Below are 14,318 nucleotides of genomic sequence, written 5' to 3' on the forward strand. Positions count from 1 at the left end.
GGAGGGCTCTGGCACAGAGGGGAGATGGGGAGCTGCTGGCCTCCCGAGGAAAATGCTTCTGCATGAATTGGAGAGCTGAGTTTGAATTAATTTTGAGTAGTTGTTTCAGTAATTCAGATTGATTTAAGATGCGCCCAAGAATAATGCTTTCATTATAAAGCCTCCTGAGCAAAATTTAAATTGTGTTGAATTAAAAACAGCCTCTGTTAAAGCAGGGCTGGTGAGCACAGCAGAGGGATGGGAGATGCAGGGTCAGGATAATTTAATTCTTTTGCTTTGTTTCCCGCTCCAGAAAAGCTGCTGCACCTGTCTCCCTGGGTTGTTAGCTGCCTAAGGAGCCTTCAAGGCATCCTGAATTTCTCTAAACTGATTTCATGGTAACCTCACCAAAACCAGTGCTTATTTATTGTGCTGGGCTTCACCTTCAGGAGGAAATGCATTTTTATTGCATTTTATTTATGGGTCAGTCTGGAAATGTGATTGTATCCCAAAGATACTTGGGAGTCTGGTGCACAGGACAGTGGAGGGTTAATGGTCTCCTGCTGTTGGCTTTGTTTGTTTGTTTGTTTGTCGTGAGTAAACCTTGGTTTGACACAAATGGAGCTAATCCTATAACAGGTAAAAAGTTATCCTGCACCTTGCAGATCACTCCTCTAAGGCACTCTGTCACAGCAGTGCTGGGGTTCCAGCCTCAGGGAAAGCTGCACTTATCTGGGTTTAAATGTACTGGTGGTGAAAACAAGTTACTTATATATATATAGATTTGAGTTAAAAACTGTCATGCTTCATAGTTTCTTGTTCTAAATGCTGGCTGAATTATAAGGGAAAAGGCAGGGAATGTTTAAGATCTGGATAAGGGCTCTGAGTGCTGCTGAAAGCCAGCAGTGGAGTGGCCAGCACTGAGGAGGGCAGGGCTGGTGGGCTGGGAGCACGCTGGATGCATTCTGTGCAGCAGGAATTGCCAGCACTCTCATCAGCAATGAGATCCTTCCAAACAGACTGAAAAGGCTTCTGAGGAGAGATGTGTATGAAATACTGTCTGAAAGTGCCAGTGTGTCAGAGCTGGAAGGGTTTTTGGGGAGATGAAGGGGCCAGGAGGGTTAGCCCTGGGTGCTGAGCCCCCACCCCACTCAGGGGGAGTCAGGAAGGTGGACACAGCCTCAAAGTCCCAAATCAGTAACACCCAAAGCCTCAGCCCTCAGACTTTACAGCATTTTCTAGGTCCCTTCCCAGTGAACCCTTACAAAGCCATGTTTAAATGTCTAATTTCTTAAATCCATGTCAGCTCATTTCCAGCACTTGTTCCTCTGTGATTTCTGTGATTACAACAAATTGAGAACGCCCTGAGGTCCCTGGGAGCGCTGGGTTTGCCCCTGTGCTCAGAAAGGGAGGGAAGGGACCCAAACCCAGCCCAGCCCGGGGGGAGCAGAGCCCCAGCTGCTTTCCAGAACATTCTGCACGTCCTGGGGCCCTTCCCAGCCCACCCAGGCCAGCCCTGACCCCAGCTCCTGTCACAAAGGCGTAACAGCACGAGTGGGAACGGGTGTGCAGGCTCTGTGTGAATGGGTGTGCAGGCTCTGAGTGTGAACGGGTGTGCAGGCTGTGTCTGAGTGTGAACGGGTGTGCAGGCTCTGAGTGTGAATGGGTGTGCAGGCTGTGTCTGAGCGTGAATGGGTGTGCAGGCTCTGAGTGTGAACGGGTGTGCAGGCTGTGTCTGAGTGTGAACGGGTGTGCAGGCTCTGAGTGTGAACGGGTGTGCAGGCTGTGTCCGTGCCAGGATGGTGTGATCATTATTAAAGGGAACCTGGAAATATTATATCCATATAATTATGGAATCTCCAAAGCTGGATTTTCTTGAAGGAGCCACCCAAGGCAGGTGTCCCTGCTCAGACCCTGCGGTGGGGACAGGAGGGGGGCACTGACCAGCATGGACCAGTCAGAGCATGGAGAGCTGAGCTGGGGCAGGGCTGGGATGCAAAGCCCAGCTTTGGTTTCTGAGTTTTACCTTCCCCAGGGGAAGGAACAGCATCTGCCATAAACCTGCAAACTTTGCTTCGTTATTAAAAAGGAAGAATAGGAGATCTTTAGGTGACTATGACAAACAGGTTCTACACTTGCACTTAATGAAGGAATTCAGACTTTCAGTTGTCATATGCCCAGATTCGGCGCCTTTCTGACAGCTGAATTATGATTTTAATAATTGAAAAGTGCTACTGTGAGCCTGTTCATGTATAATAGGCACAGAGAAGTGTTTAAAATCAAAAGCAGTTTAGAGAAAAAGTGGTCCCTGCATTACAAGGAGGAGAATTGTCTACATCTGAGTATTAAACCGTGTGAGCTCTCCAGTGGGAAAACTCTTTGCAAAGTAACTCTAGATTTCCGGCACTGTTTTGCTGTGTGGGATGGGGAGATTGCCCTCGATCCTGGTTCTGTGTGTGCCCCAAGAGCAGCCTGCAATGCCCCCTTTCCTCTGCACAGCCTTGTCAGGGTGAGGGTTTGGCCATTCTGCTCCCAGGGGTTTTGGTTCAGAGCAGCAGAAGCGCAAATCTATAATCTCAGTCGCAACATCTGTGAGACAGAAATGAAACACAAGGGGGAAAAGATCCCTCCAGGCTGCATTGCCCTTGCTTTGATTTCATTATCTTTGTACCTGTCCCTGGGAATGTTTGAAATTCCACTGCAGCCGCCACAGCACGCTCGGTTCTCAGGCTCACAGCTAAGCACAGACAAGAAGCCCCTCTCCTGCTCAGCTGAGTAAAAACCAGATCACATCCTGGCCATCGCTGTACAGTGACCCACAACATCCACCTGAATCCAGCCAATCTGTGCTTCCTGGCAAGTCAAGGGGAGAAACAAGGACTGAGACACGAGGGACCCATCAGCAGCTTGGTGTGAGACGCGTGGCTGGAGCCAGTGTCAGAGCGAGCGGAGCTCCTCTCCAGCCCCTGCACTCGGGGCAGCTTCTCCCTCCTGCAGGGATGAATCAGATCCTGCTACTCCACCACTCTGCTCCTCCTGCACCCGCTTGCCGTGGTGCCGAGCATTTGTCAGGTGGGTGTGAGAGCTTTTTCTGGTTTACACAACCACACGCAAACTGCAGGAGTTGTAAGGCAAGGAATAATCAAGCCCTGAACACTTCCAGCCCCTTCTCGAACATGCACCCGGGAAAACGCTGAGGAGGAGCTGAAGTCAAGCTCCCCGTACACGCTCGCCTGCTGCTCAGGAAAAGGAAAAGTAATACTCACCCCAGCGTTGTCATGGTTACAATAGTGTACCAAAAGGAAGCAGGAATACTGGTGAATTTGCTCGCCGAGGACCCTTTCTCCGCATAAAACATCACAGTTGCAAAGATGATGATTGCCATAGTGAGGGAAAAGAGGAGAAAGCCAAGCTCGGAGGCACAGCTCTTCAAAGTGTAGCCCAAGATTCTCAGGCCTTGGGAATGGCGGGAGAACTTGAAAATCCTGAAAACCCTGAAAACCCTCAGCGTGACGAAGGCGCCGCTGACGTCCTCGTTGTTGGTCATGACCAGGCCGATGTAGTAGGGCATGATGGCCACCACGTCGATGATGCTCATGACGCTGCGGATGAAGCGGTAGCGGCTGGGCGCCGCGAACAGCCGCAGCAGGTACTCGACGGTGAAGATCATCACGCACGCCGTGTCCAGGCAGAAGAAGGCCACGGCGTAGCGCTCCCCGCAGGGCAGCTCCTTGCTCCCCGGCACGGAGCCGCAGGGCACCGTCTCCACCACGTTGGTGATCACCGAGACGGCGATGAAGAACCCGGTGACGTAGTAAAAGACTAAGGCTAAGGTGCTGGTGTGGGGGTTCTCGAAGGCGCGCCACATGGTCTGCCGGAAGCTCAGCGAGGGCATGGAGCCCTCCTGGTTGTTCTCCGAGTCGTTGTCGTCCATCAGGCGCTCGGCGTTCTCCCGCTTCCTGTCCTTGTACTCTTCGTAGCAGCAGTCCCCGATGATCTCGGGCAGGATCCCGTAGAAGGCCAGCTCTTCGTCGTAGGCAGAGATGCACTCGTACCGGGGGTAGTGCAGCTTGCCAGTTCTGTAAAAATTGAGGATGCACCTGAAGACCTCGGGGTCCCGGTCAAAGAAGTACTCCTTGGTGTCTTCGTTGAAGAAGAACTCCTTCTCCGTGCTGCCCAGGAGAGTGTCGGGGTACCTCTCCAGTGTAGTCCTCCAGGTCTGGAAGCGCCTGCCGCTCACGTTGAGGATGATGAGCTCATCCTGCCTCTTGTTCTTCTCCGTGGGCGCCAGCGGCATGGGGCAATTGGCCACCGGCATCCATCCTATGGCGGCCGCCCTGGCGAAGGGCAGCCAGGCTGCCACCCCTGCTGCCATGGTGAGCCCGGGCGCGTTAGTGCAGGCGGCGCTGGGGAGGCTGCTGGGGGCTGCTGCGGGTCACACCAGTTCCATCTGGAACACAGAGGAGAAGAGAACACAGCACACAGTCACGCCCTGCCCCGGTGGGTGGGAGAGCCCAGGACCAGCACAGGCACCAGACACTGGTGGAGGATGGTGTTGAACAAGGCATGTGATAATCAGCTCAGCGGGGCTATGGCATTCTTATAGATGGAAAGTTTGAATAGCAAATGATTCCTCATTAAAAGCATTTTAAAAGTAGCATAAACACAGTAATTTATATTTGCTTCCTCACAAACAAGACTAATCCATAATTCCCCAGGTGTAAGCCTCCTGTGCTCATCAGTTTAACTACAGCTGTCAAGAAAGAGCTGGGAACTCCAGTGGAATCAGCCTGCAGTGGAATCACACACCACGAGAGCCCACGATTGGGCTTAACTGCATTTCCATTTCTAGCCATGAGTTTGTTTTATCTTTTTGATCTTTGGTCAGAGTTCTTACAGTCTTTAACTTTTGTTTTAACTTGCTTTTACTTCCATATCCCTAGTGCTTTTCTAATTCTGCCATGAAATTATCTGAAGAAAGGTGCCATTATCATATAAAATGCATTAGGAGCCCTATCAAAAGTCAATTTATCAATGGAAATTCCATTGATTCCAATGACTCAGGCCCTCAAAGCCTAATTGTCTATTTGTAGGCAGTTTTACTCTAAAGTTTTTAACTTACATGAAAGCTGCCATTCCAGCCAGTACGGCTGCAGCATTATTGATTCCAATGGGCCATCAAAATACTGAATAAAAAATGATGGAATGAGTCTGTGGTGAAAATGCCTGAAGTGCTTGCAGAAATGCTCTCCCTCTTCAGGGCAAATTAACATTCATCACCTCAATGTGGAGCATCTTCCCATGCAATTTTACTGTCTAAAGGACAATTGAGATCCCTCGTGCGAGCATCTCGCCGCCGCTGAAGAGCTTTGGTAATTACAGAACATGTAATAACCCACAGTGCTGCTCATCCCGAGGAGACTCTTTGCTTATCTGCACGGCACTGGAGCAAACATCTCCCAGGATTTCCCTCCCAGGAACTGCTCAGTGGTACAAAGCAGCACCACTTTTCTGTCCCCCCAGAGAGGGAATTTACTGTGTGAATACTGGCTGCCCTGGGGAGCAGAGGCAGAGCTCAGCACTGGAGCTGGCTCAAAGGGCATCTCCAGGGGCTCTCACTGCACCTTCTACCACCAGTGTAGATCTTGTCACTTTCATGGAACACTTAACAACAGGAGGCAGCAAAATAAGAATTATGTCATCCATTAATCACCAAATATATACAAATGCATATAGATACTCAAGAAATCAAGAAAAGGAATCTTGTTCCCGCTTTCCCTGCTGGCAAACTGTCTTCTCTGTTTTTTAGTTTCACTCAGCACCACCACCAGCGTCCTTCTCCAGGACTGACTGGTGACCTGACCACTTTCAGCACACTGGATCCTCATCTCCCCTGATTTCTCAGGGGAACCACATCAGAAATCTCTTCTGTACTTTCATAACTTTGGTTGTGGATTCCAGGTTACCTACATTAGCAGCTGAGGCACTATAAATACTTCACATATAATTGTTCCAATAAAGCACTGGTAACTCATAAGTGACTTACACATTTTTAAATCAATTTTTGAAAGATAAAATGGGTCCTTCCATGCTGGCAGTATATGTGGGGAAGCTATAAATACCTCAGCGATGAAAGGGACAGGAGATTAAAGCAAAAGAGAAAGAAGGGGAATTCTTCTGTGGAAGTTCAGTTCCTGTTTCTCTGGGTCCAAGAGATGCAGCGGGTTAGAACAATGGAGCGCATGCAGCTTCATTCTCAGAGTTACTGAACCTGCCCCATCTGATCCTCAAAATACACACAAGAGAACAAGAGGAGTCTTTCTCTAAATTATCTGGAGGACCACGAGTGAGAAATTAAATCCCCTTTAGTAGAGGTTTTGCTTTTTCTTGTCCACGAGTCCTTGGAACCCTACCACTCCCTCAAGGAAGGGAAAGAAAACTGGGAGAGAGAGAGGACTGGATTTATAATTCTGACCTGCACAACCTAAGCTGAGTGAAAAAAAGATGAAGCAGCCAGTTCCTCTAGAATGTAGAATTCCAGAATGTAGAAAGAATCCCCCTTTTCTGCCTGCTTGGATTTTGGTAACTGCCAACCAGTCTGTTTAGGCTGGAAAGCAATTGGCTGGACTCAAAATCTAATGTACTGTTGACAGTGTCTGGAGCTCTCATAGAAAACAGACACACTCTAATTCTAACAAGCATATATTTAGCTATATCCATATTTCTAATTTTAATTACCATAATTTCTGCATGTAATTTAAAAGGAACTGGTTCACAGCAGACCGGCACCCTGCTGATGACATTTAGAAGACCTGGTACACAAAATAGAATCATTTGCCTCCTGGTTTAAAAAAGTATCTGCAGAGAGAAGAATCTGTTTTCTTCAGATAACTATGGGGACAAGGAAATAGCCAAGGAAATCTGGAGAAAAGGCTGAGAGGAGCCCCCTGTCCCTGCCAGCACTGCTGACCCCGCTGCGTCCCTCCCGAGCAGCGCTGGCTCCGCTGCAGCCGCTCCAAAAAACCCCAAAAAACCCCCAAAACCCCCCAAAACCCTGACAGCCAAATTCCGACCCAGCCTGGGTCAGCACAGCTCAGGAGGAAAATCTGGCAGAGAACAGAAATGACTGTTCACCCAAAGGGTCCAGAAATAAAGGATGGATTCTTACCACTGTAGCTCCACACTGATCAATGTCTCTTCATCATCTCAAGAGAGCAGAGACAAACCAAAAATCTCAGAGTTTCCCTTTCTAGAAGCAGACAGGGCTGTTCTGAAATCGGACTGATAAGCACACTGCAAGTTTCTTGATGAGACAGTGCTAATGGGAGTGAGGAGCCTGGAGATCATTCCTTCTTCCCTCTCCTGTCCTTGTTGGGTCAGGCTCAGGCAGCAAAGAGACCTTTGCTTTACAGCAAAATATGTGAGCCAAAGGCTCGGTGTCTTCTGTCAGCCACACATTCCTTCCCCTTCGCAGCAGCACCAGAAAACAAAACTTTCTGCACAACGCTCCCTCCCTCAGTCTGCTGGGGAGATTCGGGAGCAAAAGCAACAGGCTCGGGATAAATGCACACAAACTTCTCCCCTCCCTCGGCCCCGAGAGCCCCATCTTGCAGCGCTGCCTTACCTGGAGGGAGGGACCCTGGGCGCCCAAAGTGGGGCTGGACGTGGGGAACGGGAGAAGGGAGCAGGTACTCGTGGGGATGGAAGGTGAGCTGTGCCGCCTGCTCTTCCTCCCTCTCCGAACGCCGTCAGCAGCAATCAGTAAATGTGCTCATCATTGTGAAAGTATATATAGAGAGATGACTAAACAGCTTCTCCCTCATCGCTGCCGAGGCTCTCGCTGCCTCTCCCGAGCTGGCAGGCGCTGCCCCCTCCCCTGGCAGCGCTCGCCGTGCCCTCGCTGCCCAGCCCAGCCCAGGCGGGCACGGACCCGGGGCAGGGGAGGCAGAGCCGCGCCAAGGGCGCTGTGCGCTGGCACAGCAAACGGAGCCGGTAAATAAATACCCGGCAGAGCCTACCCTGCATGCTAATGTGCCAGGGGGAGATGCAGGGGGGACAGCAGGGGATGAACTTCAGGGCTCCATCGCGGAGCTCCTGTGCGTGTGTCCCTGCTGGCTGCCGGTCGGGCGGGACGGGGCAGAGGGATCCCTTCTGCACAGGAACACGAGCTGTTCCTCCAGCGCCGCGAACCCACACCCAGCGCCTCGGCCAGGGCGGGCGGCTACATTCGGGAACAAGAAGAAATCACTGGCATTTAAACCGATCTTTCCCTATCTTCTCCTTTCTTCCTTCTCACCAGCCTTCTCTTTTCCCCTCGTCCTGCCGTTCTGGCTCGCCCTGCTCCTTGGCAGCCCTTCCCAGTCCTGTCTGCACGCCGCCTCAGCATCCCTTCCATCCCCGCTCAGAAGTTGGGCTCGGCCCGCTCCGAGACCCGGCGGCCTCGCTCATTTATCCATGTGCTGTCGCATCTCCGTTAAGTGAATAGCCACAAGCCCGGATCGGAGCGAGCCAGCCTCGCCCTGCCGCGCCGGGCAGCTCCGGGCGGTGACGGACGCGCCGCAGCGATACTTGATGACTTCCATAAAGTCACAGCGATCCGTGCGGGAGCGAGCGGGGCTCGGCCGCCTCTCCATCGCCGCCTGGGCGGCTGGGCACGGGCTTAGCGCCGGCAGCACGGGCCGTGCGGGGCTGGCACCGGCTGTGCGGGGCTGTGCGGGGCCGTGCGGGGCTGGCACCGGCTGTGCGGGGCTGTGCGGGGCTGGCACCGGCTGTGCGGCCACGGGCCGGCATCGGCAGCGCCGAGGGGCGGGAGGGGAGCGGGGCACAGGGTGGGAGCGGCCGGGGGCACCCCTGGCCCCGCTGCCCCCGCCCCGCCCGCAGGTGAACCCGGGGGTCGGTGTGCCCGCGCCCCCGCCCGGTGTCCCCGCACCCGGGGCCGCTCCCCTCCCGTCCCTCCCTCCCGGCGGACCCCCTCACCTCCGCAGGGCGCTCCCGGCCGCGGCCGCCCGCCCGGAGCCTCCGCGGCCATGCGGCTGCCGGCAGCGGAGCGCGGGGCTGGCGGAGTGCGCGGGCGCGGGGCGGCGGCGGCGAGCGGCGGGGAGCGGTGGCAGCGGTGGCAGCGATGGCAGCGATGGGGAGCGATGGGGAGCGGTGGCAGAGACGGCAGAGATGGCAGAGACGGCAGAGACGGCAGCGGTGGCAGCGACAGTCGCAGAGCGGCGGTGGCGGGGCCGGGCGCAGCCCCGCACGGAGGGGCGGCGGCGCGGGGCGGGGGGCGGCGGGGGCTCCCCGAGCTCGGCCGCGTCCCCGCCCGCCGCCCGCCCGCACAGCCGCCGGCAGGTGTCACCCGGAGCGAGCGGCACCGGCACCGGCAGCGAGCGGGGAGACGGGAGGGAACGGGAACCGGGCACCGGGAGGGAGCGGGCACCGGGCACCGGGAGAGGGTGCGGGATCACCGGGCAGAGGGCAGCACCCCCGCAGCCCCCGCAGCCCCCCGAGCCGTGTGTGCGCAGGGGTGTGTGAGGAGGGGTCCGGGGTGTGCAAGGAGGGGGCTGCAGCGGTTGCATTGTTAGGGGCAGGAGTTGCGCCTCCAGATGCATTACTGTGAGCAAGGTATGTGCGTTGGGGGGACTGATGCGCCTCAAAATAAGGGAAACAGGGACTTGGTACAGCCGGCAATGACCAGGGGCCGTTTTCCAGGCGCCTTTGTACCCAGAGCTCCAAACTCGAGACCTTCTTAAAGACAAAAACCAAATAACAATGGGGAAAGACCTCCAAATCCTCAACATTTCAACAAATCAATGATCTGGTTCTAGAAGCTCTGAAACCAGGACCCTGATCATGGTCCAAGAGCACAAGTCCAGCCTGTGACTGAGCCTACCATGCTCACCAAACCATATCACAAAGTGCCCCATCCTCTCCTGTTTGGAGCCCTTCCAGGGGTGGTGACTCCACCACTTCCCCGGGCAGCCCGTTCCAATGCTCAACCACACTTTCAGTGCTGACATTTTTCCTAGGATACAACTGAACCTCAATCTGATCCATCCAATTCAGGGTCTCAATAATGCAATCATTAAAAAATAATGCTAATTTCTGAATGTCAGGTCTTGAGTTACCCTCCCCGAACCCAATCTCCCCCAAAAGCATTTGTAATCTGCCTTGGTGTAGCAGAGCAGCTAACGAGTTCAGGCACACACGGTGTTTCCTGGTCTTTAGGGTTTGGATATTAAGAGTTGTATGCTGGACACGGGAATAGTTTTGTACAAAGTGAATCCTAAAACTTCAGTGAGAAACTTTCAATGGCTGTAAGAATTTGAACATATCAAAGCATCCTGAATCCATCTTCATTAGATGTCTTCAGAGCTGCTTTCCACTTTTAAACGCTCCCTATATCTCCACTTGCTCTTTCCCTCTGCTGATGCTGAGAAGAAAGCAGAACCAGAAATGTCATTTGGCTTTTGCTGGTATAAGAGATTTTTCTGTGATTTACAGTGTCACCACTTCATAAAACTTCCTGACTCCTCTCTGGGCGTGCTCTGGCCTCACTCTCTGCTGCTGCTGCCCTGGCTGTGATTCTGAATCGCTTTTCCCCCATGACTCGGCCCCTTTTAACTTCCCATCTCTATTAAAAAGCTAATTTGGGAACTCTTTCTCAATGCTCTCAATTTTGTATTTTTAAATAGAATGTGAAAGTCAAAAGCAAGCTTGCTGCAGATAGTCTGGAGTGAAAATATTCCTTCTTCTGTCTTGTTTTTTTCATCGATATATTTTCTCTGTTTCTTTCTCTCTCTTCTCTCTTTAACTCTCTCTTCTTTCCCCCCCTTTTTTTTTTCTCTCTCTCTCATTCTGCCTTTTCCCTTCTCTCTCTTTTCTAGGAAAAACTCCTTCAGTTCTACCGCCCCACTTAGAGCTTTTATTACAACTTTTTGAACAACTTTTTTTTTTAATTCTACTACTGAGAAGTAGAACCTGCTGGTATAAAAACACCAGAGAAATTATGGAATGAACTATCACGGTTAAATATCAGTATTAAATATAGTTCACTTAATTTTTTCCCCTTACATTCTCTTCTGTGTTTATGCCTCTGCAGTGTATTTTGTTTAATTTATTGTGTTTGTTGTCTGCATTGGGTGCTATTCTGCATAAATTCTGCATCCAAATGCCCCGTTCCCTGCGTGGCTGTGCTGCAGCAGTTCTGCAGTGCCAGTTGCAGGAGCACAGCCTGCCACAGCACCAGAGCTCTGTAATCTGATTGTGGGCTGTGGGTTGTGCCAACAGCTCCCTTGCTTTGGCTCCAGGCTGCTGAAAACACCTGCATAGATTAAAGAAAGGTCATTAATGTGATTATGAGGAGGAGCGGCTCTTTGTAACCTTAGAATTAAATATGTGGTGTAATGCCTTCATGTCAGGTCTGGCAAAATCAGGAGTTCAAGCCCCTTCCTCGAGTGTGTCCTGTGCAGGAAATACAGTGTCTGCTCTAGGGTGGAAATGGTCTTCACTAGGACAAATCTGAATTTTCTTTGAGACAGGAGAAAACTGCCAAAAGTTGGATTTGGATCAGAATTTTCTTGGCTTTCTTATAAGAAAAACCAGAACATTGAATTGTGAAAGTGTCCTTAAGAAATGATCTTTCATAATAAGGTTCTGCTTTAGTTTTCTTGCAAGACCAGTATTGGGAATATTTTGTGGAGGTGAACAATTAAATCCCAAATTCTCTCAGCATCCCTCGGGAGTTTTCAAGGGGACCTTGTTGGCTCCAGAAGCCCTGGCAGGGAAAGGTGGCTCCTTGTGCAGCCCCTTGTGAGGCAGGACCCAGGCAGGGAGCCCGAAGGGGCAGGGGGCATGATTGGGGTCCTGGGAGCAGTGCAGGATGCCATGGGTGCTGTTTGTGTTCCTGGGGGGTGCCCAGACCCTCCCTCAGCCCAGGGTGCTGGTGCTGTTCCATGGACAGACAGACAGCCCAGGGTGCTGGCTCCATGGACAGACAGACAGACAGGGTGCTGGTGCTGTTCCATGGACAGACAGACAGCCCAGGGTGCTGGTTCCATGGACAGACAGACAGACAGCCCAGGGTGCTGGTTCCATGGACAGACAGACAGACAGCCCACCCCAGCTGGGCTCTGCAGCCCTGCCCTGCCCTGCCCTGCTGGGAACCCAGGGTCTGAGGCCATCTCTGATTTTCTGAGGCCATCTCTGATTTTTTGAGGCCATCTCCAATTCACGCCCAGCTCACCGTCCCCCCCTGGCTCTGGAGACCTTCCAGCCCACAATGAAGGCTCCCGGGCAGCTGCATTCTGCCATTGCTCCCCAAAAGGAGAGGAAGGAGCCGTGGCTGGGCTCCAGCAGCACTGAGAGTCCCCGGCAGCTGCAGCTGCAGCATTTTCTGCTCTCCCCGGTCAGTGGATCAGGGACAGTCACACGTGGCAGGAGAGCAGCAGAGCCTTGAGGGCAGCAGTGACACCGAGCCGGGGCTGTGAGGATTGTCCCCTGTCCCTGCCCCTTCCCAGGGCACCCCAGGCCCTTTTCTGGGCAGTTTTGGTGTCTGGGCAGGATTTACACATTGCTCTTCATCCCCCTGCTCTGCAGCGAGCTCCTCTGCAGGATCTGCTCCCAGCCTGTTGGGAATTCTGGCAATTACGAGGCAGCCCAGGCTGGAGAGTGAGCAGAGTAGCAGGCGAGAGCTGTGCTTTGATCTCAGAGCCTGGGTTAACCCCTCACCATCAAAGCAGCCCTCCTCTGCTGCCAGCACAGAGCCCAATTGAAGAACAAACCCTCCACAAAAAAACCCAACCAGCCCCGATAATGATCGATGGGAAATGATCCATGGGAAATGATCAATGGGAAACGATCAATGGAAATGATCCATGGAAATGATCAGCTTTGGAACGACCACCAGAGCTGGAGTGATGCCGAGGGTTTTAAAGAACAAACCCCCCCAACAAAACCCCAACCAGCCCCAAATAATGGTCAAAGGGAAATGATCAATGGAAATGATCAGTGGAAATGATCAGCTTTGGAATGACCACCAGAGCTCAACTGATGCCGAGGGTTTTGCTGCCACAGTCAACAACACAGTAAATTGGAACTGCAGTTTTTTGGTGGCTCATAACGAGTAAATCAGGTCTGGGGAACTGTACATTTACTGCAAATTTGAGGAGTTGTTCTTTCACTTTTAAGAGTGCATTTTAAATCAAGTCAACAGCCATAAAGCAATATACAGCCTGCCTAGCTATTGTCTGGGGAACGAGTCCTGCACTATCATCATTCCTTTTTATGATTATTACACAGGGGGGAAGGGAGAAGAAATTTGGGAGTGAGATTGTCCATGTTCATCCAGCAGGTGAGCCAGACACAGACAGGCTTTTCCCAATATTTCCTCATGCTCAGGAGTGGATGGTCCCCCCTCATTGCTGAGGAAAAAAACCCCAAGAGGTGAATTTAGCCCCAAACCAATTTATCATACCAAACTCCTCTCTATATGAGAATTCTAACAGGCAGAAATAAATTTATTCCTTTATCTTGGAACAGATTAAAAATAACTTCACCTGCAGACAATTCTGTAACTAGAATTCAAGCTTAATCTGATTTCTTTTTTAATATTGAATCTAGTAAGATCATTATTTCTGCGTTGCTCTAGCAGGATGTAGTCTCCCATCTAAAGGGAAGGTGCATCTGAGTGTCATTAAGGGCTAACCTGGAATTCAGATCTTAATCCTCAGTACAGACCTTTGAGAGAGAAAGGGAGCTTTTGTTAATGCATTAATTTAAACTTGCTCACAGCAGCACCAGTGGCTGATAGCTTGAAAGTAAATTCAGTTAGTATTTTTGGATAGTCCAGGGCTAAAGGAAGCTCTTCGTGAATGGAAAATCTCTCATCTAAGGCTCTCAAGGAGCTCAAAAGGGATATTTATGCAAACATCTATCTGAGCAGGAGGTGCTCCTGCTCTCCATGTAAAAGACACGACTGTCAGGCTTGTTAGGAAATGTGTCACATCACCCAAAGTGCAAGATTTCTGTGTTGGATGATGTTACCTTTATTGCAGGCTAATCAGGACATATTGGCACGTTTTGTTAAATACAGCTGGGTTTGCTCAATGATTGGGAATTCTGGGTTTGTGCTGGGGGAGAAGCTGGCCAATCAACAGAATGGGATTTTCCCAAATCTCTGTGCTCATGTCTCTGACCAGGAAATCCTCTGTAATGAAAACTCATATTGCTCACCCAGGAATGAGCTACAGCAGCTCCTTTTCCAATTAGAGGAGCTAGCCTTCATTGTTGTGGCTGGATGCTCAGACAATGCATTTCCCACCCCTGTGTGTGAGCAGGAACGTGCAGGGCCA

General features: G+C 51.6%; 1 protein-coding gene across 2 annotated transcripts in view; it reads right to left on the reverse strand.

The window, feature by feature from the left end:
- The window catches only part of KCND3 (potassium voltage-gated channel subfamily D member 3), an 87,669-nt gene extending 78,643 nt beyond the window's left edge, over window positions 1–9,026 (reverse strand). For both annotated transcript variants that reach the window (XM_058039668.1, XM_058039666.1), the window contains exons 1-2: window positions 8,956–9,026; window positions 3,246–4,429 (exon numbers count right to left, since the gene is read on the reverse strand). In XM_058039668.1, the coding sequence (XP_057895651.1) occupies window positions 3,246–4,354 (1,109 nt within the window). In that variant the 5' untranslated portion in view covers window positions 4,355–4,429; window positions 8,956–9,026. The remainder of the gene's footprint in view (window positions 1–3,245; window positions 4,430–8,955) is intronic.
- Between the last annotated feature and the right edge of the window lie 5,292 nt (window positions 9,027–14,318).

Source organism: Melospiza georgiana, chromosome 23, assembly GCF_028018845.1.
Source record: "Melospiza georgiana isolate bMelGeo1 chromosome 23, bMelGeo1.pri, whole genome shotgun sequence".
Taxonomy (NCBI): Eukaryota; Metazoa; Chordata; class Aves; order Passeriformes; family Passerellidae; genus Melospiza; species Melospiza georgiana.